At 45.7% G+C, this 27881-nt stretch overlaps 3 protein-coding genes across 22 annotated transcripts; 2 read left to right on the top strand and 1 right to left on the bottom strand.

The window, feature by feature from the left end:
- Positions 1-1133: 1133 nt before the first annotated feature.
- On the top strand, positions 1134-15391 carry LOC1270427 (chloride intracellular channel Clic). 12 transcript variants are annotated; one of them, XM_061659966.1, is made up of 8 exons: positions 1174-1338; positions 3559-3945; positions 9718-9819; positions 11984-12148; positions 12241-12483; positions 12559-12669; positions 13103-13120; positions 13805-15391. In XM_061659966.1, exons 2-8 carry the CDS (start codon positions 3874-3876, stop codon positions 13883-13885), a joined length of 792 nt encoding a protein of 263 aa, XP_061515950.1. In that variant the 5' UTR covers positions 1174-1338; positions 3559-3873; the 3' UTR covers positions 13886-15391. The 12 variants fall into 12 exon arrangements, with proteins under 12 accessions (XP_309131.4, XP_061515950.1, XP_003437150.1 ...); XM_003437102.2 differs by having other exon boundaries at positions 1176-1493; XM_061659959.1 differs by having other exon boundaries at positions 1211-1518.
- Positions 15392-15443: 52 nt separating this feature from the next.
- On the bottom strand, positions 15444-17370 carry LOC1270426 (mitochondrial coenzyme A diphosphatase NUDT8). Of its 8 annotated transcripts, none has more exons than XM_061660085.1 (3): positions 17232-17370; positions 16051-16364; positions 15444-15969 (listed from the first exon to the last, which is right to left on the bottom strand). In XM_061660085.1, the coding sequence occupies exons 2-3, from the start codon at positions 16283-16285 to the stop codon at positions 15542-15544; spliced, it is 663 nt and encodes a 220-aa protein (XP_061516069.1). In that variant the 5' UTR covers positions 16286-16364; positions 17232-17370; the 3' UTR covers positions 15444-15541. The 8 variants fall into 8 exon arrangements, with proteins under 8 accessions (XP_061516069.1, XP_309129.3, XP_061516043.1 ...); XM_309129.4 differs by having other exon boundaries at positions 17140-17278; XM_061660059.1 differs by lacking the exon at positions 17232-17370 and adding an exon at positions 17089-17208.
- Positions 17371-17486: 116 nt separating this feature from the next.
- Positions 17487-26196, top strand: LOC1270438 (heat shock protein beta-1). 2 transcript variants are annotated; one of them, XM_003437095.2, is made up of 4 exons: positions 17799-18589; positions 21137-21169; positions 24325-24406; positions 24494-26196. In XM_003437095.2, the coding sequence occupies exons 1-4, from the start codon at positions 18405-18407 to the stop codon at positions 24788-24790; spliced, it is 597 nt and encodes a 198-aa protein (XP_003437143.1). In that variant the 5' UTR covers positions 17799-18404; the 3' UTR covers positions 24791-26196. The 2 variants fall into 2 exon arrangements, with proteins under 2 accessions (XP_560153.3, XP_003437143.1); XM_560153.5 differs by lacking the exon at positions 21137-21169 and having other exon boundaries at positions 17487-18589.
- Positions 26197-27881: the final 1685 nt, after the last annotated feature.

Raw genomic sequence — 27881 nt, 5'->3', positions numbered from 1 at the left:
GGACGACTCCGGACGACTCCAGACGACATCGACTTCGGGCTACTCCGGGTAATTCCGGACGGTTCCAAACGATTCCGAATGCTGTACGGATCTACCTTCCGGAGTTGGTTTGGAAATTTTCGGAGTCCAATCGGAGTCGACTAATTAAGACTGCAGCAAAATGGGACCCACTAGCACCACCCGGAGTTGAAGTTGTTAGGAGTCGTCCGGAGTCGTCCGGAATCGTCCGAAGTCGATCGTAGTCAACCGGAACCATTAGGTCTTCGACGATTCCGGATGACTCCAACTCAGAACGACTCCGGACGACTCCGGAAGACTCCGACTCAGAACGACTCCGAACGACTCCGTCTCCGGGCAACACCAGGACGATTCCGGGCGATTCTGGACGGCTCCAGACGATTTCGAAAGACTCCGGATAATGCTGGACGGTTCTGCCTTCTGGAATCGGTTCTGAAATTATTGGAGTCGGATCGGAGTCGATACCGGATTCTTGCCAGCTTTATCCATCACTAAGGCCCGTGGCAACGCTCATCCGATGCGATTTTATCGAACGCTTCTGTCAAACGCTATTTCGGCTCATATTGCGAAAATGTGAATGATTTGAATGGTTTTACCATTATAAAAAAAAATAATTTCATATTGTTCCTACATAAACTGCATGATTGACATTGACAGATAAAATCGGATGCGACGATCCGACCTAATCAAATTTTTTTGATTCCGTCCAAGGATAATGTATTTAGAAGGTTGATTTTTATCGCTTTTGCTGGGCGACATTGTGGGGGACATCTGTCACTCTCTGCATAGAAATTTCATTACCCCGCACCAGCCCTCCCCGATTTTCATACCGGAGCCCCCGGAAGAGAAATGTCAAGTCGAGAAATGTCATTTTGCTCTGAACAACTTCACCTTGTCATTTATAACACCTTGATTCCGTCGAACGACGAAATCGCACGTCCGACGTTATCTGTCAAATCCCATATAAATCTCGTCCGATAAAATCGCATCGGATGAGCGTTGCCACGGGCCTAATACCCACTATGGAAGAAATGGTAAAAGTGCCACATGAATTGCAAGCAGACAACCCCTGCTTTTCCAAAAATTCCGTACACCGCTCCATTGAATCACACACACACGCGCGCGCGCACGCTTAAGTGTGTGTGTATGTGTGTGTTTGCATTAAGTCTCTGCCGCGGCATTATTGGCGGCCGCTCGAGCCTACTCCGTTCAGAAGGTTCCGGAACTGTCAAGAGTGTGTACGCGCGACTCTCCCGATCCTACAGAGCCCAAGCAGAGAAGGAGATAGAAAAAAATAGAAGGGCTTCCACCAACCACCCGGTGTGTTTTGTGTGTGTGCTTGTATGTCTCTGTTAGCGCCCGACTAGCGTACGACCATTTAATTGCGTACGGCACTCCAAGCACAGAAGAGGTTGCGCCCAACAACCACCCAGAGACGCTTCCCGCAATCCAGCCCAGTACTCGCCGTCCTGTGTGTATGTGTGTGTGTTTTAGCATTCGGTACGAGTGTGTATGTGTGCGTTTGTATGTGTGATTTGTTTTTTTGTGTAACTTTTTCGCTTCGTCTCCGACTGTATGTGGTGGAATTTTTTGGCCAGCCCAAGCGAATTTGTCTCGCGGTTAACCGTCTGCCGTGCGTCTCCTGTATGTGATGCTGTGGTTCCTATTCCCGTCGTCGTTGTTGTTCTTTTTTTTATATCATTTTCTTACTGGTACCAGTGTGTCTGGGCGGCGGTTTCCATGTGTCTGTGCGATGGTGTCCACCCGGCTGGCTGGCTGTGGCTGCGGTTTTGCATCCCACCGAGGGCGGCCATAGTTAAATTTCTCGCACTAGAGAGAGAGGCCATCGTGCAAACTGAACAGCGAAAAGCAGGCAACCATTTTTGGGACCCCCGTAGGAACTTAAGCGGGAAGAGAGCAGTGCATTACCACACACAACAACGACACCCCGGCACCCTACCACCCTTCGGTTTTGGTGGGTCCACTCACACCGAAAACTGCACCATCGAAACAATCACCCGCTACCCATTGGGCATACTCCGTCCCTCCGCCACCTGCCCGGTTCCAGCCCTTTCTCTGCCCTTCACTCTTCGCTACCTCTTCCCCCTATATTTCTCTCTCTCTCTCTCTCTCTCTCTCTCTCTCTCTCTCTCTCTCTCTATCTCTCTCTCTCTATCTCTCTCTCTCTCTCTCTCTCTCTCTCTCTCTCTCTCTCTCTCTCTCTCTCTCTCTCTCTCTCTCTCTCTCTCTCTCTCTCTCTCTCTCTCTCTCTCTCTCTCTCTCTCTCTCTCTTTTGTGTACAACTGTTCTGTCTGCTGAATGTGTGTGTGCGCGCGCGAGTCGGTGCCTTTCGAAGTGAAGTGAAGAAATTGATCACGCAAGCGGAAAGTTGTGTGCGCGCGCGCTGTTGGCTAAAGTGCATTTTGGGCTCGTTGAACTGGAAAACACATCCCCCCCCCACACACACACACACACACACATGCATACATCTAGCCATTTGTTGGCGGGGGGTTTGAAGGGCGGGCACGAAAATCGTGTGTTGTTTTCCAACATCCGCAACGATGGAATGGGAGGGAAGAGTGTGGCAGCGGATCGCAAGGGAGTCGTGTTTTTGTGTGGTTTTGGATTGAATTTGAATTATACAGATATAGGGATACACAAAACACTTTTTTTGTGAAACTGTCCCGCAAGTAGAAAGATTTGAGCGAAAGGAAAAGAGGAAGAAAATCCAGTCCCAGTCCGGTCGAGTTATTTGCACTTCAATTATAGCTAATAATTTAGGCTTCTTCTGGGCGAGAGGCAGAGAGGTCCCCCTGCTTTCAAATGTTGCGTCTTGAAAGATTCTGGAAGTAGAAGGGGGATGTAGGTAGAAAGAATATCGCCTCTTTGTGTGTAAAAGAGTGGGGTGGAGATTTGATCGCTGGTTGTCTCCGGGCGATGATCGATGCCACGCGCTGCTTGCGGAGGAGCGGTGGCGCTAACGGCTGCACTAACCGACCGGTCCAGTACGTGTGCGGTTGGTATGCGTATGAATGCTAGGTATCGACAAGTAGTTAAAACAACACAAAACCCCAAAGGTGTTTAGCCCGCACACATTCCGGTCGCTGAAACCGCGGCGAGAGGCGCGGCACCACGGGTGAAAGCGAAAAACGATCGTTTTTTTGAAGAGAAAGTGTATATATATATGTTTGTGTGTGTGTGTGTGTGTGTGTGTGTGTGTGTGTGTGTGTGTGTGTGTGTGTGTGTGTGTGTGTGTGTGTGTGTGTGTGTGTGTGTGTGTGTGTGTGTGTGTGTGTGTGTGTGTGTGTGTGTGTGTGTGTGTGTGTGTGTGTGTGTGTGTGTGTGTGTGTGTTAGTGGTGAAAAATACAAAACAGCGAGCCTTCGCGCGCTGCTCCCCCTTTTGCCACATCCAGTGCAATCACCGGAGTCAGACCCAGCCCTTGGCACAGCCGAAGCCAGCCGAGCTTGGACCGCTCTTATTTAAAAGTACACAACTTCAATCAATCAACATCTAATTTTATCAAACATTCTCCGTTCAGCCATCTTCATCCGCTCAGCGCAACAACACAATCGACAGCAGGGAAAAAGCAACAACAAAAACGATAAACCCTCAGCGGTTTTTTGAGAAAGTTTTGCTTGCTTTTTTGTACGAGCCACCCGAACGAGCAGCGTTGGTTACAACGTCGTCGTCGTCGTCGTCCCTCCCTCTCCCCAGCGAGCACACTCGCCAGAATCATCCAAAGGGGAGTGCTGCAGATCGTGCGTGCGTGCGCCTGTGTGTGTGTGTGTGTGTGCAAGAGTGCCTGTACAAAATAAAACAACAACCAACCAACACCCCCTAGCTGCCGCGCGCGATGTCGGACGAAGGCCAAGATAATGGAGCCAGCCGGAATGGTTCGGTGCCCGAAATAGAGCTGATAATTAAGGTAAATAGCGTTCCCCCCTCCCTTTTCCCTCCGTTTGTACTGCGTTTGTAAGTGACATTTCAGTTCTAGGGGCAAAGCGTACTGCCACGTGAAAAACATACCCACTCACACAAACACCCGCAGCTCTCCAGCAGTCGCTCAGGCGACCGACCGAAAGCCCCGGCCAGCGCAAACCAAAGACACAAAACGAGGTGCGCCAAATCGTGTCCAGATGGGCGCTCCCGTTTACCCCTTCTCCCCGGGGCGACGGGAAAGCGAATGCTCGCTGGCATCAACGCCCCGGGAAAAGGCGAGATAAAACGGTCACGAGCATATATTTTTTTCTTGGTTTCGATCTTTGGCAAGATTTGGAGTTGCGCTGGGTCGCATGTTGCGTAACCGCCAGATCCTCCCCCCCCCCCGCAGCTCTTTGGGCGTTATTGGTGGAGTTTGTTCCTCGGCGGTAACTTCGAAGAGCCCACTTAGCGTTCTCTAGATTTTGTTGTTGTTTGGTTAAAGGATTTGGGTTTTTTTTTCTTTGGAGTGAAGGAGAGGTTAAAGAGCAGCAAATTAGTGATGGTAAAAATGAAGTTTTCATCGGAATCGGTTCCGGCTTTTTGCCGGATTGGAATTGACTCCAAAATCAGAATTGGCTTCGAAATCGTTATCAGTTTCGCCATCTCCATAAGAAGAGACGTTTGGATCCAATGATGCTACGTATTGATAGTCGCAAAGAATCAAAATTTACTTGTAAAAGATCCATCATCATGGAGATTCCCGGACTGATTTCGCTACTGAAACTGCTTGTTTCAATTCAAGAACTGATTCTCATTTCGGTGTTGATTCCATTTCTGGAGTCATTTCTGATTACGTTACCGGAGCAAATTGCGATTCCCAGGTCGATTCCGATTCTGGAGCCGATTCTGATTCCGGATCCTATTCCTACTATTAGTCATCTCGGAATCGATTTCAGCATCGGGGTCGATTCCAGCATCGGATTCCGAGCTACCACCACTACAGCAAATACTTTGGTATCCACGTCCCGTCAGGGGTACAAAGTTGACATGAACCGAACCTCTTCCATATTATGGACATAAGACAATACGGCTTTAGATGACAAACTACAAAAAAAAAAAAATTCCTCGACTCGAAGATGTTTGCTCATTCCTGAAGTTACCCTTGAAACACCGGGTAAACAATCTCCGCCTTGTAAGGAAAAGCCAATAAATATCGCCTGCACACTAATACCTTCATTCCTTTTCCTTTTTAGCATTTTCACGCGTACACAAGGCAAAAAAAGCCCAATAAAAAAAAAGTCATAATTGCGTCAGCATCAAAACGTTGCACCAGCAGACAAAAAAAAAAACAAACGAATATTCACACACACAGCTTAGGGGTGGGACGTACTGTTGAGTAAGTAGTGTGCGCCACCCTTTCGCCAGAAGTTTAAACACCTTGAAGGCTCGAGACAACTCCACCCACACTGCTGCGGGTATCGTAGCGGAGCAAAGCCGGTTTATGACTTTCTGCGTCAATGTTTACATTGCTTATCATTAGCCCTGCCTATGACTTAAAACACACACACACCCGGGAGGGAACAGCTTCCCGAATGGAAAAGCAAAAAAAAAAAAATCGTTCGAGTCTGTAAATGTATGCAACTCGTAGAGAGAGGACACGTTTCTATTCCCTGCGCCACCGTACGACATAATTACACAGCGCTCGGACCATTCAAGATGCTGGGTACATTCCCTAACTAAATTTATGTCTATATTTCGTACGACACAGACGACACTGGAACTGCCTTTTTGGTAGAATGCGAAAGCAAGGCAAGCAAATAATCCTGGTGCATCAAACCGTTGGGGCCGTTAGTGTACCTCATTGGTAACGGTAGAGGGACGGACCGATTCCTTATCGTTATCAATCGATAGACGGGCGACACAAACGAACTATTATTTGCACACGAAACAACGTTCTAAAGCTGGCGGGAAGGGTGGTTGATGACAGATTCTTTCAGTTTGTTTGTTCACCGACAATCATTCGCGCCTTTATGGCGCTTGCCGTCAGACGAACGATTAGTCAGAAGTGGTTTGCAACATGCTTTTTTTTTATCTCCTTGATGGGACAGACACGTTGACCGTTCGTTGGCTGGTCAGCTTGATCGTAGCCCCTCCTCCCTCCTCTCTTCTCACCCCCCCCTCCCCACCTATCTCTTAGCTTTACCCTTAGTACACATATTTTACACACAATGCGCGTCACCACCAGCATTCTTGTTCGGTTGCGTGGTTATGTGATTTACACTGCGTGTGTGCGCTGTCGAGGCGTATGTTTTTTTCCTGTTTTTGTTTGCCACCCTAATGCGCCTCCGTATGCGCTTCAGCATGTCCTTCCCTATCTCTCTCTCTCTCTCTCTCTTGCTCTTTCGCTTACGCTCTTGTCATTTTCCTCATCGCAACCACCACATACGTGTTGCGAATCATAAATGCAAAAAAAACATCGTCGGTCAAACACGATAATCCAACGGCCTCACAAGGCGGACACTCCACGTTTTTGCTTCCTTCTGTTACCGCAGAGACACAAACAAAATGGTTGGTTTTTTCTTTTCTTCAAAAGATTCAGTTGTTTTCAACCCCAAATGCCAATCTGTTTGGAGTTGGTGGGGGGAACTGCTGTATGCTGTTGGTGCTGGGATTGCGCGCGCGCTCACCGGTGGATGTTGTGTCTTGCCGAAGGCATTCTTTGTTGCCTTAAAAGGGCATGGGGCTCCGCCTTTGTGGAGAACAGATTCATGTACAATTGCAACGCGGAAACCGGGCGGTGATTCATGCTCTAGCATAGAGCCCACGTGGCTGGTCTGCTAGCCATTTTATTGATTTTTGTTTGTTTGTTTGTCCCGCGGACCAGGTGGACCACACGTCGAAAAGAATGCGCGAGGGACATTACACGTGAGCTTGTAGATCTATTTCTAGCTTCAATGAAAACACGTGCAAAAAGAAGAATTAAAAAAAATTTGCTAATCGAACACCTGTTCAAACCTAACCGGGCATCTTCCGGACAGACCGTGTGCTCGGTGTGTGGCTGGATGTTTTCAGTTTAATTGAATTTCTTTCCCCACTCGTCCTCTCTGTCTCTCTCTCTCTGTGTCCCTTTGGTACAGACAATTTCTTCCGACACAACAATTCACTTCAATTAAAATCGCTTTTAAAAGTCGTTTCCTCGTCTGCCGTGCATTGCATCCGCGGGGAATTTTGAATGTTTCCCCTCCCGACTCCCGGTCCCAAACTGGATGACCATGTATGTACGGGTCGTGTCCGATGGGTAGCGCAATCGTCTTCGTTTTATCTTATCTTTTCCACGCTGTTCCACTTGGCCATGCTCAATAGGTTCATAAACGGCACTCTTTAAACGTCTAATGCTTCACCACCGGATGACGACACCCGCTTGTGTACGGTCGATGGTGCGGATGTTGGGGGTGACGGGCGTTGGCGAGTTAAAAAAAAAAACAACTACTACAACCATTAAACACCCTATCGCAGTGAGGAGCATGGAATGGAATTGGTACGCCCAAACGCACTAAGCGGACAGCATTTACCATTGCAGGAACACAATTTTGGTCTAGCCGAAAGCAGTCTTGTGTCAGAGGCGAGAGACGTCCGAGTGTGCACCAATGTTCAACAACGTGTGTTGCAAGTACTATGTACACTGGCACGGAAAATGGGCGTTGGACTTTGTTTTCAACGCCACGGTTATACACACCATTTATATACCATTGAAGCAGACAAAAATATTGTTGAAATGCAAACAGTATTTTCCCAAATCATTGTGGGTCAGGAACTGAAATAGGTATATTTGGGCACGATAAGCTCTCAATCTAGAGGAAGATATGCATGCTCATATTCTCGTATATTTTCACATTCCTTAAGATGATAAGATCGTATACATTTTAAGATTCCAAAGATTCTGAGAACATCATAATACTAGAATCCTTAGGATTTCTAAAGACCTCGGATCTCCAAGTCCGGTGGTCTCAAGACTTAAGTTTAGACGCTATAGCTCTTAAGATTTTTTTTGATAAATGATCCTAAGATCCCCTAATAGTAGTATCTTACGATATTCAAGATGTTCAAAGTTATGGTTACTGGTAACTTGTTCTAAAGATCCTTAAAACTTATGCATTAAGGATGTGCAGGGTCCTAGATGTTCCTCGAATATTAGCTTTATTTATTAGCTTTATTTTAGAGGATTTTGAAGATCATCAAAATTCTCAAGAACCTTTGAACCAAAAGATCGCCAAGATATCCCTCTGGCGGTAAGAATCGGATCTCCGGTTGACAGCTTGGCGTAAACACGCCCACACAGATGACTGCGCGCTCGCGGACTCGAACGGTTGCACAAACACACTCGAACTTGGAAAGAGTTGGTCAATCGCACAAGATATACGGCCAATAGCAGCAACCAGCGGTAACGGCACCGAGAAACCGATCAGCCCAAGGTTACTCGCTGTAACCCCTTCGCCTCATTACGTGCGACAGGGTGGGGACCCGCGGCGGTGAAGAGCATTGTAAATATGTATGTGACGGCGCGAACGAAGGGTGTGACGGGGGGTGTGTAATAGCAGCACGACATGCGAAAGGAAAGAATGGTGCCGTCACTCACCTCTCTCCCATTTGATGACTGATGATGTCATCTGCCCTGTTGGACGTTTTCCCAATGGGCATTATTTCCCTTTCTTATTCACCCTTCACGCCCATCACTCACCCGTGGCTTCTAGTTCCCACCTTTTATTCCTGCCTCTCCCCCCACCAGCGTTTGTACCACTGGTGAATGTACGTGACCAGCACCAATCTGTTATTCGCTTGCTCTTTCTCTCTCCGGCACATGAACTGCACACATCCAGAGGGTGTACTCCTCCTCCCCACCCTTTTGACTTACTCCAACCCAAGGAGGGAGAGAGAGCTCGATCGATCCAAGCGCCCGGTCACGTCAAATCCCCCCAAATGATGTCCGTTGACGGATGTGCCTTTTGTCTCCCTTCCTTTGCTCCCTCTCTGGATCGCCTAGTCACTGTTTCGCTCTTACAGCACGTGTTTTTTTATTATTTCAAGCGCTGGGAACCCGCCATCACATGGAAGGCCATTTTCTTCTAATGTGGCAATTTACACGTGCACATCACTGCCCCCGTGTGAGTGGTGTGTCCCCCGTGTTCGCTTGTCGGTCAAAGCTGTTATCGCAACGGAGAGCGTAGGGTGGAAAGGGGTAGCGCAGTCTCATACGAGCGTAGTTTTTCAGGTCACACTAGCTGCACTTGGAGGAGGATGATAGATTGGAGGGCAGTGGTGGAGGGAGTCGATGGGAATGCAATTGATTTTCCAAACGGTTCCACAAACACCAATTATTCTTTCCGGATAAGCGTTCGCGCAGTGGGGCTGCGGTTGCCTTGGAATATATTAGGCAGCGTATGGCTGCCAAAGGGGAACCTCGCGGCAAGCCGGAGAGAACTTAGAACGTCTCGCCAATGTCGAGGGGCGCTGTGGCCACTGCCTTCCTGAGTTTCGATGCTATCTGAACGTTAGCTTTTCACACGTGCCTCAATTCTTTTGATTGATCTGTTCGCATCCAAACGAAGTCGAGGAAGAAAATGCATATCGACGTACGAAAAAGTGGATGAGAAATCTTTGAAGCATTTCAAAATTTGCCTTCATCTACTTTATCATGATGTTGTTAATTCTACTTTTAAATTAACGTTCCAAATAAACTAACTCTCAATTACTTTAATTTCGTTTTTTGTTGTTGCAGGCATCAACCATCGATGGCAGAAGAAAGGGAGCATGTCTATTTTGTCAGGAGTACTTCATGGATCTGTATCTGCTGGCAGAGCTAAAGACGATCAGCTTGAAGGTAAACACACACATACACAAACACACAAGCTCTAGTGTCTATCTTTTCCGCTTACCATCATCCAGTATCAACCCGCGCTGTGGGTCCAAACATCGGCGAGTGTCTCTCCACCGTCCCCAAGCAGGTCGGAGAACGGGACGGCTGGGCGGTCACGCTCCAATGCATAATGGAACAGTGGAAAAGTACAGGGGCCGCTCGGTTGTTCAACAATTAAAAACAAAACGCTGAAAAGCTGGAGCGCCCTTCTCCAGCAACACTGGGCACGAGAAAATCGAGAAAAACCCGCTTGTCGCGCGCGCGCGCCCCAGTCGTGCATCCAATTATTTGGACCGCTTAGCCGTTTGCCTCACCGGCGTGTGACGTACGGCCGCGTCCGTTGGTTTAATTTTAGACGCGATTAAAAACGCGGTCCATTAGATGCTGACGGTGCACGATGCTATTGCACCACCGCCGTCCGTACAGAAAACTGGCTGGGGTTTGTATACTTTCTGCGAAACAAAACACATTGCCCCCGTTGCGTGTGCTCTGCTATTTTAAATTTCGCTGTAAATGAGTTAACAAAACCACTGCTGGGGCGGATGATATCATCTATTTTACAGTCCCCCTCTTCATTTTTATCCATTTTTTGTGTCCCCCGGGGAAGGAAAATTCATTTTCTGCCAGCAGATGGTCCTGCAACCCTTACTGCTGCTGCTGCTGCTGCGGTATTGCAACCCTGTGTTGACCGTGCGCCTGACATTGACGCATTTTAAAGCCGAACGCGCTTGATGACGGGCGGAAGCGCAAGCAATCGTGCACACCCGAGCTATGATGTAATCGTGCAAGCAATCACCAAACCGCGTACTTGCTTAACTCCGGCGTAGCTTCCTTTTAACTAGTTTGCTTTTTTTGTTCGCATGTTTCGGTGTTGCGTTTTTTTTCGTTGTTGCGCTGGTTGGTACCAACGAGGACGGGATTTCACGAGTGTGTTGTGTACGTACGCAATGCGGGGGAATAGAGGGGGCAAAAAAGAAGACGACGTGTGGACGGAAGTGTAAACACAGCCCCGTCTCGGTTCAACCACCTCCCGCTCCGCGACGCTTTCGGCTGTATTTGGCACAGAATCAACAACAGTCCGTTCAATAATAAATAAATGAAACTCCGCGAGCGCCCCCCCCCCCCCCGAGAGGGGCAGGCGACCGGAAAAAGGCGACAGCAACCGATTCGCGCCGATCGAAAGTTTAGCCAAAGACATTGCGCGCGCGCACTGCACCGAAACAACGGCAACAATAAAAAAGTAACAGTGATCAGCAACAACAAAAAATCATAACACACAAAAGAAAATGCAGCACTCGCATCGAACTACTCTTTGTGTGGGCAGGGTAGTACACATTTCATTTTCATGCTCACGGTACCGAATCCCCGCGTATCTGAAGGTCCAGTTGTTTTCAGTTTTACTTCATCCAGTGGGTCTTGCCACGGACTGTTTTTTATGAATAACACCGCTAAGGTATGTTGTTTTTCTCCCTTGTTTTTTGTTGTTGTTGGTTCGTTTCTTGCTCCCTGTTCGAGAGCGGCATGTGTGCGTTTGTTGTATGTTTTTAAAACGGGTGCTGTAATGTAGCTTTATTTACTGATACACACAGACACACAGCATGTTAATAAATGCCGCCCACTGGTTCGCCCCGGGCCGCCCTGCGCGTGCATTGCGTGCGTGTTGGTTCAAATCGTTAGCGAGCGGCCGTGAAAAGCGATGAGAAAAGTTGTACATTTAAATTTATTTGTAATCGTTACCCAATCACCGGTTGGTGGCATCGATTGGGGAGGAAGGCGGTGGGTTTAAGACGGTTGGTTGCAAACGGTACGGATCATACGTTGTGCTGAGGTCACGCGGATGATGATGATGCTGATGAGTCAGGGCACGGAAAAGCGTGTAGTCGGACGTTGCCGCAATTTAGACATTACTGAATCGATTAAATAGGTTATATTTAGTAACAGAGCAATCAAACGCCATCACATAAATAATGGATAAAAGCTGTATTGGTACGGAAAACAGTTTCTTGAATTGGGGCTTGGCGTGCGATGAAACGATTGTGATTAACGGCATGAATGGCGTACATGGCAATAGTATTTACCTAATCCTTTATTTTATCTCCCCACGTGGTGGTGCTCTCCCTTGTTGCAGGTGACGACAGTGTGCATGCAGAAACCTCCGCCAGATTTTCGCACCAACTTTGAGGCCACACATCCGCCTATTCTCATAGACAATGGGCTTGCCATACTGGAGAACGAGAAGATCGAGCGGCACATCATGAAATCGGTGCCCGGTGGATACAATCTTTTCGTGCAGGTAATGGATGGGGGGAGGGGGGAAAACCCGCACTTGCATTTTGCATCCTTCCAGAGATCGCTAACGTTTACATCCCTTTCCTCCCCCCGCAGGACAAAGAGGTGGCCACGCTGATAGAAAATCTGTACTCGAAGCTAAAGCTGATGCTGGTGAAAAAGGACGAGAACAAGAACAACGCGCTGCTGGTGCATCTGCAAAAGATCAACGATCATCTGGCGGCCCGCGGCACCCGCTTCCTCACCGGCGACACGATGTGCTGCTTCGACTGTGAGCTGATGCCGCGCCTGCAGCACATCAGAGTGGCCGGCAAATACTTCGTTGACTTCGATATACCAGTAAGCGAATTTGGCGATCATGGTGGGGTGGTGGAAATGAAATGTGGGTTTGTAACGCTTTGTTTTTTTTTGCAGAAACATTTAACGGCGTTGTGGCGGTACATGTACCATATGTATCAGCTAGACGCGTTCACGCAGTCCTGTCCAGCCGATCAGGATATCATCAACCATTACAAACTGCAGCAGGTACGATATAGATATCTATATATTTAAGATGCCTTTAATCGATTCATTACCTGCAAGTGCTTGCAACTACCATTGAAAGCGATAGTTTGTTTGAGAAGAAAACAATCATCCTTTCTACATAATTTCATCCGTAGAACCTCCATTCCCTTCCCATCAGTTTATTCCGTTTTTATTTTTTGCAAGCCTATCCCATCCCTAGTATGTGTTACAAAAAAAGGATAAATAATTAAACATTGTCTGTATCTTTCCTTTTTTTCTTTCTTCATCTCGCTCACGTCATTTTGGCCATATGATGGTGCAATCTTTTTTCTTCTCGTGTTGAATAACCTCTCACATTCGCGCTAATAACTACCTTTGATGTGATTAATAACATTAAACGTCCTCCCACTGTGTTTGTTCGTTCTGATCCGCGCCTGCCTGCCCTATAATGTAGGCAAAAGGTGACATTAAGGTACGTGTTTTCTTGTAAAGATCCGCCACGTCGTGTGTCGTAAACAACTGTGTCACTGTCCCTTTTCTTTGTGTTTGTTGATGGTGTTGTATCGTGTACAATATGTATTTCTGTATCCACGTTGTGACGTGTGTTTCTGGGTTTTTGTTGTTCTTGTTGTTGTTTCATTTGGTGTTTTGTGCTTTTTACGCGTCCTTACTCTCGATGAGGACGGCAATATTTATTCTTGCACTATTTCCATCTTTTTATATTACCCACTCAGTGCAAATAGCAAATAAGCTTTACGAATAAGAGTTTCCCTTTTAGACTATGTTTCTTTATATTCTTTGGTATGTTTTGTTTCGTTCTCTTCTTCTCTCTGAGTTCGGTTGTTTCATGTAATAACATTTGATTTTAATAGCACACTACCATTATAGCGTCTCGTACAATTATTGTGCCAACACTGAAGTTGTATCGATGTAGCATTAACGGCATGCGTTATAAATATACCATAACACCAATATTGCATTAGAATCTCATAACCTGTAACAATAAGTACGTTTGTATTATAGTGTTTGTACAATAGAAAATTAGAGCACGTAATTTTTCATACATCACTCGAACCCTTAACCCCCGTTGTCAGTGTGAAAACATGCCCTTGGATTATTCCAGCATAATAACTCCACTCTTTGACCGTTTTTATAGATGCTGAAAATGAAAAAGCACGAAGAGCTGGAGACGCCAACTTTCACCACATCGATTCCCGTTGATTTGAACGAGCAGTAAGTGCGCTTCTATTTAGGTTTTAGCGCGCTACACACGGCGGTGAAAAAACAGCAACAGTGAAAACGAAAAAAAAAATCCATGCAACAATATAAAAAAAACAGAACACCACACAAAATTGTAGCAGTAGAAAAGAGGGTAGGAATTACGAATAGTTTTAGACGAATGATTCCAAAGTCTACTATCTACCAGCATGATGCACTGGTGGGGCATCGATTTTGAATCACGTCCAGCGGGAGAGAAACACAATCAACACACATTGAACCACCACAACTTCTTTCCGCTTCAATTACGCTAATTGTTTTTGTCTTTCTTATTTTTGAGTAATCTTATCACTTCACGTCGCTTTTTAGAAGGAGATTTTTTGTGTTTCGATGTATCGTGTACAGCTTGTGAAACTTGTACTTGTTCTAGGTGGGACCGAGCGGGTCCGGCTTATCTATTTTCTACATTCGTAATAAAATCATCTGCCTTGCAAACAATATAGAACTTCCAGTGTAAGCTAGAACTTCCATGGGATCATGCGTGAAAAGGGAATCAAGCATGAATTTTAGTCTGTTTTACAAATGTACTTCACGCGTGCGAAATATAATAGGTAGCAATCGAAATGTTCGGTGTGTGGGGCGGTTGTGTGTGGGCCGGTTTTTTTTTGTTTTAAGCTGCACACAACTTAATGTGTGCCGATCCAGCCAAGCACCAGCAGCAAACACTATCCACCCACCACACCGTGAAGCGATGAATTGTACTATGCAACATGTATGCGATATCAAAATTAGACTAGAGAAAAAGACCCCGAAGCAAAAGAAAGCAAACAGCAATTTGATGGAAACTGAAAAAAAATGCCAACAACGAAACGACCAGTTTTTTTTCTATATTTGCATATAAGCAAAACAAAACAAATCAAACAAAACAGGAGGAGAGTAGAGAGCAATCAAAGCAGCAAGTAAGCATGAACTTCACAGGTGATAGTCGTAAAAGGGGGTTGAATTTTGAATTAATATATGTAGGCTTTTACACCACTATTTAGGGTTTTTGCATGTTAAGTTTTACTTACCAATCCCACTTTGTCGAAGGCATTACAGTTGTCCTTCACACTCCTATCTGCTGCCTTATAATTTTTTTTAAATCGATAAGCATAAAATAAATACAACCGATATATTCATGAGTCCCAAATGATGCGAAAAAAAAAAAAAAAAATGGTGAGATTGGGAGCGGGTGTGGAAGAATCAAGAAGTTCTTGGTTGGTGAGAAGTAGGGTGTTAGTATGCTGGCTTAAGCAACAGGAAGCACATTTGCCACGGTTTGTTTTGTTTTTTATTGTGAGAAAAGAATGACCCCGCGTGATGAAGTATCGGCAAGCGCTTGTACGGGAACATGTGCGCCCGGTGACTAGACAGCTGTTTTTCTTCATTTTAACGATACGTTTATCCCCCCCTCTCTCCCCTCTTATGATTATTGGCACTTCAAAATATCTTAAAGAAATAAAAGAATGAACATATAAAATGTGAACACGGCAACATTTTTTCGAATTGAAAATACAAAAAAAAAAAAACTGAATCAATTTTAACACGCATTGCAAGGAAACTTTATTAAAATGACAGTCAGATGTTACAAAGCCGAAAATGCAAAACACAACGTAAAACCGACCATCGTTCACTTCTAGGACTTTAATGCTTCGTATTTTCTCACAAACGGTAACGAGGCACTGTACGCTCCCGGCAGCAATGCCGTTAGAAACAGATGCGTAATGATGGCCGTTATGCCCCAGACGGTCTCGTCTCCGTTCACAAACACCGGCATGGTGTAGTTGGCCCGGTACTGCGTGTGTCGTCGGTTTGCCGCACTGGCAAACAGCTCCACCGGCACGGTAAACACTTTGGCCACCTCGTCCGTGCTCAGCCGCAGCTGGCCCGGGGCAAAGTCCGTGACGTGGCCCACGATCGGCGTGATCGACGGGCCAAAGTATGGAATGATGGTATTACCTCGGCCCCAAACGCGTACCGACTCGCTCGGCAGGCCGGTTTCCTCCACAAACTCACGCACCGCACAGGTTTCGTAGCTGGCATCGCGCGCATCCTTCATGCCGCCTGTGTAACGAGGAGGATGCGTTTAGTATTAGCGTAAAACAGGACAACTCGCGGGCAGCTCGGCCTGAACCGTGCACCAACCGGGAAAGGAAACCTGGCCGCGGTGGTTTCGCAACTTGTTAGACCGGAGCGTGTACAGGAGGCTGAGTTTGCCGTCGACCAGACAGAGCGGAATCAGGATTGCCGCTTCCTTCTTGGCCGGTTCCTTGCTTAAACGTAGCTTGGGAAGCGCTTGAAAGCGGGCGACGACTTGCTGCTGCTGCTTGACGTTTGCCAGCAGTGCGGGATGCAGCAACTCGGAAACCTTCTTCAGCATTGTGTTGGGACCAGGGCAGTAAGCGGGAACGGTATGATTATCAGCTTATAAACCCCATGCGAATGTAAATGTGCAATATCTGTAAATATGAAACACAAAGATAGAACCACACATTGCGGGAAAGGACTTTATGGCAGATTGTCTTAGTAAAACAACGTAGATGAAATATCATATGCAGCAGGGTACGAAAATGGTAACGTGTTTTTTTAAGTCTATCCTTGTTACGAAGAGGAGGCGCCGGGCCCTGGTTCAGCAATGAACCTACGTCCGCTCGTGTAAGACACGACGCGTTTATCGCTAGCACCATCTGTTCCGCTCTATTGAGTAGTGTAAAGAGGCCTTTAAAGGTGACTTGCGTGAACATTGAGCCAGGAGATGAATGATGCCTGCTCTCGTCAAACTGTAATGATTTTACATGGCTTAAAAGTTATGTAACTTTCACTTAATGCCTTGTAGACCAGCGGGGGCAACCGGAAGAAGCCGTTTGAAAGAAACAACTTGTACGATTTGTTTGCGTCAGTTACGCCGATGACCTTACAATAAGTTCTTTCAAGTTCGTTTACCAGTTGCTACAAACAGACGGTACAACAACGACAACACCAATTTACCCTTTCGTCTTTTTTGTACCCTTCGACCCGGGAATGGGAAACTGTTTGTGACATAAACCTTAATTTAGCATGTGGAAGGCAAATGAATGGTTTTCGCAGAAGCATTACGATGAACGTGCACGATTCGGGCTAGGGTATGTTGTTAATTTCTATAAAAGACTAGCTTAAAGTTTAGCAAGACATTCAGGCACACACCGGACACAGACAAGAAATCACTATTGCGAGGGTTGATTTTTTTTTATGTACCGTTGTTAGAAGAGGGTTTGTTTACATTGATGTTTGAGTGTTGCTTGATTTGTCAAATGTTGTGAAACGTGTTTATACCATTCGGTGCGTACTTGTGTATAAAACAATAGGAAATTGAACGGGTTCTGCAACACAGCGATAAATGCGACATTGGCAAAGAATAAAATAATATAACACACAAAAAGGAGGTATGGATTTCAAAATCAAAGATTCAAAGGGGCAAAAAGGGCGGACATTGTCCGCTCAACTTGCTGTCAGAAAACGTTGACAGCAGCGTGATGCTGTGAGTGCAAATAACTTTCATCTAAATTAACGAATTATAGCATCAAACTTTTGCCGAATAAAAATATCCATTATTTTGTACATTGTTTAACAAACGTTTCAAAATCTAAAATAATTTATTTTAGAAAAAATAAATAAATAAAAATCTCCCACAGCAATCTGCTGACAGCATTTCGGCAAATTGACAGCCCGCTCTGTATACCGTAAACGTCATCCCTTTTTACCCGAGGTGCGGTTAAAAAATACCAATTTTCTCCATTTTGCACGCCATTTCTGCCTCGAAAAAGTTGCCCTCTGGCAGTATCGCGATGAAAATGGGTTCCCCCTTGGGAGGGGCTTTCCAGCCGATTCCGATCGGTGGCCATTTTTACCATTCGATCGACCAGATGTCCGGCCCGCTGGTCGAAATCGCACACACCCTCTCATGGTGCAAGCGAGCAAGAGAGAGAAAGAGAGAGAAAGGGTAGGAGAGAGAGAGAGCGAGCGTTGTCGAATCTCGCACAATAAATACTGACACAATTCCGGCAAAGCACGCCAGTTACACAGTATTTTCGATTCGTGAAACACGACGCAGCCGCGCAAGACAGAGAGCGAAAGAGAGAGAGAGAGAGAGAGTGTGTGTGTGTGAGGGAAAGAAATAGTGAGAAAGAAAGGAAGAAGCAGCAGCAGCAAAGCCGCCCACTTGCAATTTACAACCCCGCTAAGGTTACACATTCGCAGGCAAGGCCCCGAAGGGACTAAACACATAACCCAGCGAGCATCCTTTTTGCCTTTTCCCTCGCATCCTTACCATCCCCGTCTCCAGCCGCGGAAGGGCAGTGTTATTGTTTGCAACTTTTTCCATTATCTCTCGCGCGCGTGTGTGTGTGCGTGTGCGACACAGTGTTGTTTTCCGTGGGCAGCGTCCTAGCAAGTGCAGTTTGCAGTCAACTGTTGAATCGTGCTCGCTAGAGAAATATCACAGCAAGCTCAGCAGCAGCATCATGGCCGATAACGCAAACAAACGCAACATCCCAATCAAACTCGGCGACTTCAGCGTGATTGATACGGAGTTTTCCAGCATCCGCGAGCGGTTCGACTCGGAGATGAAGAAGATGGAGGAGGAGATGGCCCGGTTCCGCTCGGATCTGATGCACCGCGAGCCCAACTTCTTCGAGACCACGTCCAGGTTGGTGCCGGGAACGGGGAGAACGGGGGGAACTCCGTGCGTCTGTGTGGGTGGGGGAGGTGGGCGGGCGATAAATGGTGGATCGGCGCCGTCAGAATGGCGCCCAGGACTCCTCCAGCGGGGTAGGAAGGTTTAAAGGGCACTTTGCCCTTTAACGCGCTTAATTTTGAATGGGGTTTTCCTTTCTTTTTTTACAACGAAAAGAAAATAAAAAAAAAGCAGGGAGTAGCAACCGTGGAACGTTTTTCGCCGGAATTTCGGAAATTCAGATTTCGTACGAAACGTAGCGGGTGACCGTCTGGTATTAATGTGGATGGGGTTTCGTCGGTTCTAAAAATAAATCGCCACATATACTTCGGCGGCGGCGTGCCAGTAATCCTGTCCGCATTTTCCACCGATTTTTCCCTAGCTGTGGTTCTGTTTGGGTGTATGGCGCGCATAAAAACACACGCACACAGACAGCAGGGCGGGAGAAAAGGCTACCATTATTAGAAGGCCGTCCACATCGGTGAAGTGTGTTGGCACCGCGCGGCCATGAGTCACGCCAACCGAGCGCGCGGCCTTTCTTCCTTCTTCGGGCATCCAAGGGCGGCCCGTGCGTTTCCTTTTCCCAAAGATCTGTCCGTGTGCCTTTCTGTGTGCGGTATTTTTTTTTGTCTCTTCGTTTTCGTTTCTCCGCTCACTCGCTGCCGAAGGGGACGGCACACACTCAGGCAAACAAACAAACACTTCGAACGGCGGCCATCGAGCTGTCTTCGGGCACCAAACCGTGCAAAGACCGTTGCCGCCGCCACAAAAGAGAATGAGAGATGCGATATATTGTGTATTACAAACGCGGAGGAGGATATTAATAGACGATGAGGTGCAGGCTGAAATAAATATGGATATGTTTTGCCGTGGGCAGCGAAAGGGAGGAGATGGGCGAGATGGTCACGGAAAAGAGGGAAGCGCGGTTTGGCGCGCGCACAGCTAGCAGCAGCTCCATGCGTGTGCGCCGGGAACGTTCTCGTCGCATGTGGCCGCGCCAAACACCGAAATAACGTCCTGCGCTGAAGTTGGAATTTTCTCGCGCACGGTGTTGGCGGGTAGGTGGGAGGGTGATACCAAACAGCAAGAAACGCGAACATTCTTTAGCCAGCAATAGAAGCAAGAAGAAGTAAAAACACAACAACAAAAAAACACGCCCAGATGCAATCTTACACACTGTTGCATGAAAATGCATTTGGGTAGGGCTGGGAAGAGTGTGCGTGCACCAGGCCGGTTTGTGATTTAGTTTTTTTAAACATGGGGCAATATTGGGAGGCCGTAATTTGTCACCCTTTTAAGAGGGCGTCCAACTGGATCCAGTAAGATTATTTACGGTTTTACAGTGAAGGTTTTAAGTTTCCTGAAACAATAAACCAATCAAAGTCGTGTTGTTGAAATCGTTCACTTAGAAGGGAATATTTAATAGTATTTTAACCATTTTACAGCAAAAGGTAAACAAATGTTATGATATTGATACTGTGTATCCTTGTTTTGGAAAAGTCATTGACTGAATGGTTAAGTTTAATGGATTTGACTTTTCGTGTATTGGGTCTATTGGACCTATTCCTATTGGAATATATATGATTTAAATTTTTCAATATATTAAGCGTCTTTAATTAGGGTTTGGGATATTGCCTGCGTTACAAGCTTAATTGTAAGAAAAAGCCATTAATATAAAATACGTTACATGGTCGCAATGTCGCCCATGTCGCCCAGCAAAAGCGCAATATAACACCGCGTAACGCGTGTAGCTTGGTAGATTGGATGTGTTGTTTTAGAATAGGATTAAAAACTCTAACAATAACAATAAAATAGAAATAACTTATTTTGTTCTTCAGCAATGCTTTCGGACGAATGGAATGTGTTCGAACCCTAATGGGCTACTAATTGAATTTTACATGCGAGCGGCGAAGCAAAAAAAAAAACTATATACTACAATACTGTCCGACTTGCGCTTCACAGCCTAATGAACCTTTTTCCCACTTCCCACTTTCTGTCACAACGCCCCTTTTAATCTGTGGCATCAGAAGCGCGCTCGGAGCGCGCTATCGTGTGGCCTGTACAACGCAGTATAATACAAAACAACGCCAGAAACTCCCGTCTTATGCTCCACCGTGTACTTTTGAAGTTAACATAAAACTGACCGTGATGTTTTTTTTTCTTCTTCCTTCTCTGCTTTCTTCCCCGTCTGCTCTCTCTCTTTCCCTCTCTTTTTTAACACGCAACGCAACATAAAAATCCCGAACCCCGTTGGGCCCAACGGTGGGTGTCTTCACTCATCCCCTATTCCGGTGACCCGCACCGGTTCGGCATCCTGTACCATGTTTGTGCTTTCTTTCGCAATTTATATATATTTATATTTTGTTCTCCTCCACCTCCCTTTCCCTTCCCCCCCCCCCCGTAAAAACCTTCAACCTCCCAACCCATCCTCCCCCACCGTCCCCTGCGGATGCCGAAATGACGAAATGTCATCCCTCGGACTGTCTCTGACTGTGTCCGATTCGCGTTGCGTGTGTGCAGCTTCTCCTCCAAGAAGGTTGCCACATCGTCCAGGTATTTAAGATTTAACCAAACTTACCAAATAGTAGGCAAGTTGTATTTTCGTTCCTACCTTTAAACCTCTCTTTCTCTTTCTGTCTCTTTTTGGCGTAACTAATATTGAAATCGTATAGTTAGTAATTGCATGTTTTTTCTCTCTTTAGTAGCACGTTGCATGGTTGGCGCTAGACGGCGCTGAGTAACTAACACATTCTTCGCAAGAACGTATTTTATGACTACTTACGTTTGACACAAATAAAAAACACACACACGCTCATACATAAGAAAACACAAACACACAACATAAGATTCATGCTTCATTCGACACCATTTTCTCTCATCAGCCATTCTGCCGGTAAACAGCGGATCATTAAAGCGCCAGAGAATTAGAAAATCAGAGACACTGAAACGTGGTTAGGTTTTAAATGGATTTTTAAATGGATTTTAAATTTTTCGGCGCCAGCAACGTGTGATTTGTGCGAAAGGTTGCAAGAGCAATAAGGTGAAGGCAAGGACGAAGAGTGTAATATCGTTATCGCAGATTGGAGGCGCTTTTTGTTTTGCTCCAATGCATTAAAAAAGAGAAGAAACCTTCACATGTGCAGGGGTGTTGCTGCTACGACGGTGCCGGGAACGATAACGATAATCTCTTTCGGTGAAATACACTTTGTTTTTGTGTTTGTTGCCTGTTGATAGGCTCAACGCATTTCTTCTTGTGAATAGCACAGATAGCAGTATATGGCAGGCGCAGCTATACCTGCACCTCGGAAAATCAGCACCTCGATAGGGCTGTCAAAATTAAACTTGGGCGGGATGAAATTAACTTTGCACTAGTCCAAGTACGCACTAGCAGTCAAAGTAAATTTCGTGCTCGACAAAATATGCAGCACACATTGCAAAACGACTTGTAAACCCCTGTATAGATTTAGTTTTTCATTTTGTTGCACCAAAGTAATCCCACGCGAGAAATGAACCAATTGCTTAATGTACGGTAGAGCGTGGATATTGGACACTATGCCGGGCAGGGTCAATTAATTTCTTTACAAAAAGTTCCACATGGCTGTAAGGAAGCGTTTTATTAAAAAAAAGTGGTAAATAATTAATTGCTACGTACAGTGCTGTGTTATTTTAATTCCCTGCTCTCGGGTAATGGATTAATATCGTTTTTATACTGAGAAAAAGTCATTAGGCGATTGCACTTGCATTGTCGTAAACAAAAATAAAACACAATGATCTCGTCAGTCTATGATATTTGTTCGTGTATTTCCTTCCCACGTGTATTTGTGCACATAGCCACTGTGTACACAGCAAACAATTAGGAACACTTATGGGCACTGGTGATGATGTCACACCTTGCTCGTCCAATAGAAATAAACTCCCCCGACCCACTCTCACTATTTTTGTCGAGAACTAGCGATTCGCCCGTGGGCGATGATTGGAAGCGATACACCCCCTCTACACTTCCCACTTCCACTATCCCGTACAACACTACCTTATCCGTCCATCACATGAGTGGCCCTGATACTTCGTTTGCATACCTTCACGAGGGGGTGTAGTGCTTTTACATCCGCGGTACTACGCGCCATCTCCTCCCACCCATCACGAGTTGGCTTGATTTCCTTGGCTTGTTTTGTTGTGGTTGTTGTAACGATTTTCATTCCTTCTACGGCAATCCGTGCGGACGGCGTGACTAAGCTGTGGTGAATTAGATCGAATTCGAGACTTGAGCGATCCCACACACACACGCACAGTGTCGTCATGATGTCATAAAAATCGTCATCGTTGAATTTGTTGTGAAAATATCGCTGCGTACACCCACTGGGCACCACAACCGGTGCGCCCGGCAGCCCACGTTACTGCCCAACGATCGTAAAAATGAGTGGTTGAGCGTGTGTTGTTGAGCACCTGCCGCTGTTGTTCCGTTTGCTCTAGTGAGTAAATATTGACCCAACAGCGTTCGGAATGTGCCTCTGCGCAGCTAAGGTCGCTCGGGACGCCTCCGAGCTGTCTTTTCACGATTTGACGCTGCCTTGGTGTTGATTTGGTTTGTCACTGTTGACGCCATCTTGACGCGATTCGTTCACGGTCTTGAAAATCTTTCATGTGTTAAATTAGATGGAAATGTACCGTGTTGGAACTCTTCCGAGCTGATCCTGAGTGGAGGTTAGATCATATCTGGTAAGCATCCGCACTGTTTTGGCTTTATATTCTTCTCGTTCTTGGCTAAGTTATCCATTCGTTGGCACCATTTAAAAGATCGTATCGGATTCCGAACCGACAAAACCGTATGGGAAATTCTTCTCGTAACCTATTTCAATCCCGACGAACGCGCATTCGTCATCAGTTGATCTGTGGCAGAAGCTGTTGGAGCCGTCGAACAAGTTGGACTTAAAATGTCCATAAAAGGAAAGAATCTGGCGCACTCATATTGAGCCTGATGAAGCTTAGATCAGAAGCGGATGTAGGAGTGGGCGAAGGGACCTCGACCGCTTTGATTAGTCACTCATTTGCATTAATTACTCTTCATAGCGTCACTCATTTGCATGTTCCATACGTTACTAGTAGGAGGTCGCTTTAATACATTCAAAGTCACACATGCTGGATTGCTGATTTACGTGCATGTGATGGGTCTGTTGCATGTGTAAGAAAAAAAATAGCTAGACTAGAATATTATTATCATGCGTTTGGCACGCTCGAGTCATATAACTTCCTCCACGCACTGATCTTGGTAGTCAGATCAACGGATTATGTTTTCCATTTTGATCTTTTTAATTTGCTCACGTTCACAAACACACACACACCCGCAGTCACTCACGCAGTCGCACATTGTGTTTGTATATCCTCGCACACTGTGGTAAGATTGAACAAAAAAAAAAAAAAAACTTACATGGATGGTAATAGGGAGGTCATGTGTGATGTGCGTGGTGGGTGGCTCCTGGTGTAAGTTCCTAGCATGTACCGAGTATCATTTTTGGTTTACGTTTACGCTCTCACTCTTATCCCTTACATTCTGTGCGTGCGTGTTGAGTGTCCCTGTCAGGGCGAGTCCCTAATCGGAAGCGCATTTATTGGTCGCGACTTCCTGGGACGTGCGCACTGGGATTAGCTGCGTGTACGCAATAAACACTAATTTTGTTTTCTGCTTTCCGACAAAACGTTTCGTTTTTCAGCTCGACTACCTCCAACGCCGCTACCTCAATGAAGCTCCCACAGTCCCAGAGCGGTTCGGACATTTGCTCGCCGCTGATTCAGGTAAGTCGCCAGGAAAACTGAAATCCTAAATGATCCGTATCCTTTCTACTCACGGAACTAATGTACGCACCTCTTTCTTCTCGTTAGGACGATGGCGACGGTAAGGTGCTGAAGCTGCGCTTCGACGTCAGTCAGTACGCGCCGGAAGAGATCGTGGTGAAGACGGTCGACAACAAGCTGCTGGTGCACGCTGAGCACGCGGAAAAGTCCGACACCAAGTCGGTGTACCGGGAGTACAACCGGGAGTTTATGCTGCCGAAGGGCTGCCTGCCCGAGAACATCAAGTCGTCGCTCAGCAAGGACGGCGTGCTGACGGTGGACGCTCCGATCCAGCCGGAGGCCCTGCTCGCGGGTGAAACGATGGTGCCGATCGCGCACAACTAAGCTCCGTTTTGGCGAAGAACTACGCTTGCCGCGACCACCAAACCTCACGTTCGATTTCCTGTGCCTCAAACAAAAAACAACAAACAAACAAACAAACAGAAACAAACAAACCATCGAGATGTATACATTCGTATGCTACTACCCGCTGGCGCATGGGGGCTGGAAAGATCGTGCTAGTCGCGGTTTGCTTTTGCGGAGGGCACGTACGCAAGCATTTTCTGCAATCGCCATTTAATTTAATTGTTCCGATTATGTCTATTCGTCCCCGCGATCCCGCTATCAATCGTGTTCTGCCGGCGTAAAAAGCAGCTCCAACACCCAAAATTAATGTTCTCAGCAGTGTAACGCCTCTCTGGTTGGACGAAAAACAGTTAGGAGGACGTACGCCGAACTCCGAAAGATATTCAATCGCACCGCAACTCCAAATCCAACACCGTCCGTAGGCCGGCGGTGTGATATTACGTTATGTGCACTATGGTGCCGGAGGAGCGGGGTAAATGATAGCGAGAAAGCAAATGAGATAGGCAACAGGAAAGGAAAGGCAATAGCTTTTGCGTATTTTTTTGTTGTTGTGTTAGAATTTTTGTTTGCTGACGCAATGCTCACATGCATGTAGAGGAGGGGAGAAACGGCCACAGCTACTAGTGTACTAAGGATGAAAAAGATTTCGTAGCCTTTTGGTGTGTCACTGCTTGCTAGATCCTCCGCAGAAAGGGGTGCGAAAGAGACGGCCAACAATCTCCAGGACAACGAACACATACATCACACACGCACCCTTTTTGTGGAGGTTTAGCGAATTCGAAATTCGATTATTAATAGATCAGGTTAAATAAGTACCAATAGATATAGGTGTGTGGGCTTTTCCTGCCAACCAAACGCCGCCATAGATCGGGCAGCCCGCCGGCATTACTCCGGCGCCTTGCTTCGCATCAGTTGTACTCACTTTGCTTCTCCTTGTCCGGTTTAGAACGCTTTTGCTTTTAAAATTGTGTAACTTTTTCTCTCTTGGCGCAACAACCGTTGTCGATCAAGACCTACCTGTACCACTAATCGGTTTGGCTAGCAGTCACTTATCAGTCACTTCTCATAGTAGGATAGTCATTGGGGGTCACGGTCCATACAAGGCTTGAACCCACGACGGGCATGTTGTTAAAATATACAAGTTAATGACTGTACCAAGGGACTGGCTCAAATTTGTAACGGCTTTTAAAAATGGGAAACCTCTACACAAAAACAAATTACGTACCCAATGATCTATGAAAGAAAGAGAAAGAGAGCGTGGATTTTGGCCTATATATGACTATTTATTTGGTTTCGCGTCTTTTATCCTGCTACTTAAACTTCTGTAATTTGCAAAAAAATATTTTCGCTTCAATAAACATGCGAATGGCTATTAACACATTAAAGCGGACTGTTCTGGATTTCTGTCTTTTCTTTTTCTAAAACTTAGCATGATGATGTTAGCTTTGGAAGAAGCTGCGAAGTTAGCGTAATTTTCGTGTGTTTGAATATTTTACGAATTTTGCTCCACCACTTTCGCACCTGAAGCGGTCCAGTGTAATCGTACAATGTCGGTGGATCCCTTCGGACGCGTTCGTATCCCGACGGAGCACGTTATCCTCACGCGTTCACACTCGTGCTTTGGCGACAGTAATTCGAACGGATGTGTCGTTTTGGACCGTTTGAAATTATCTTGACATTTGACTGTTGTATTATTTTTTTTATATAAAGCAAGAAACTATGGAGAAGGCGCCGCTAGAAAGCTTGGGAATTTTTTGTTCAAATTAGGTTTTTATTTTTCTTGTATCTTGTTGTTCTTGTTGTTTTGATAATATGTAGAAATACAACGTCGGTTCCGCAGTTGCGCGGATTTCATTGTTCGTGTATTTGGTGATATGCAATATTCTAAATTTGATCTTGTAAATTGTGCAGATCAAACACAAAAATGTAGCACATTAAATGCATTTATGTCGAACTAGTGCAATAGCTGCATTTTATCAGAAAACGGGTGTAATAAAAATACGCTGTATTTTTCAAGGGATTAAACTGAATAGAAAACAAAGTTGCTAAAGCCACTATTTTTTTTGGTATTTAGACCTTAACTTCGTTTGTATTCTAGGAACGAAGTCATTCCATTGTCGGAGTGTATTGGAACACTAATGTTTTTTTTTATGTTGTTGATTTTAAGTAAGGACAACCGCTTAATATGTTGCTTAAATACTAAACTGATAAATCAACAAAAAACAGATGATTAGCAATGATATGAGATGGATTTTAAAAGATTTTTTGTATAAAAAATACGTGCAAAGTTTCTTTAAAGATGATCAAGTGGAAGTAGTTTGATACATTTTGATACTAGATGTTCATACATAGATAATTATTACATTCTTATTCTTTGGCTCAACAACCGTTGCCGGTCAAGACCTGCCTGTACCACTTTTGAGCTTGGATTTCAGTGACTTATTTATTACCCATGGCAGGATAGACAGTCCTACGCATGGCTGCACGATCTATTCGTGGCTTGAACCCATGACGGGCATGTTGCTAAGTCGTACGAGTTGACGACTGTACCAGGAGACCGGCTTAATTACATGACTGTGACATAAATTGCTCAAGCAACGACGTTCATAGAACGAAAGAAGTTAAGGTCTAAATACCAATAGAAAATAGTTTCTTTAGCAAATTTATTTTCACAGTTTCAAATTTATTGGCAAATAATAAATAATATAATATGCTATAAATAATAAATAATATTCCACATACTATCTTTTTATTCTATTATTTTGTACTCTATTCTCTCTTTTATATTCTATCAAGTGTAGTACGTGTTCGTTCTTTCTGAATAAAAATGTAAATGCTGTGTTTAGCTGCACAGTCTGTCGTTGTAGTGTACAGAGAGCGAGACGAGCTATATAGCAAGGGCGGCTGTTTTGCTCGCACCTGCACAATCGCACTAGCACATTCAGGCCGGAGCAGGAGCAACAATTCTGCAATCGCAATCATCGGCCTGCGGGGATGTTGCTTCGTGTCTCATCGCTAACAAGCCGAACGTTCCGACACAGCGGACACCGCAGCAAAAAGGATACGGCCG

Source organism: Anopheles gambiae, chromosome X, assembly GCF_943734735.2.
Source record: "Anopheles gambiae chromosome X, idAnoGambNW_F1_1, whole genome shotgun sequence".
NCBI lineage: Eukaryota > Metazoa > Arthropoda > Insecta > Diptera > Culicidae > Anopheles > Anopheles gambiae.
This window is presented reverse-complemented; position numbering and strand designations above follow the sequence as displayed.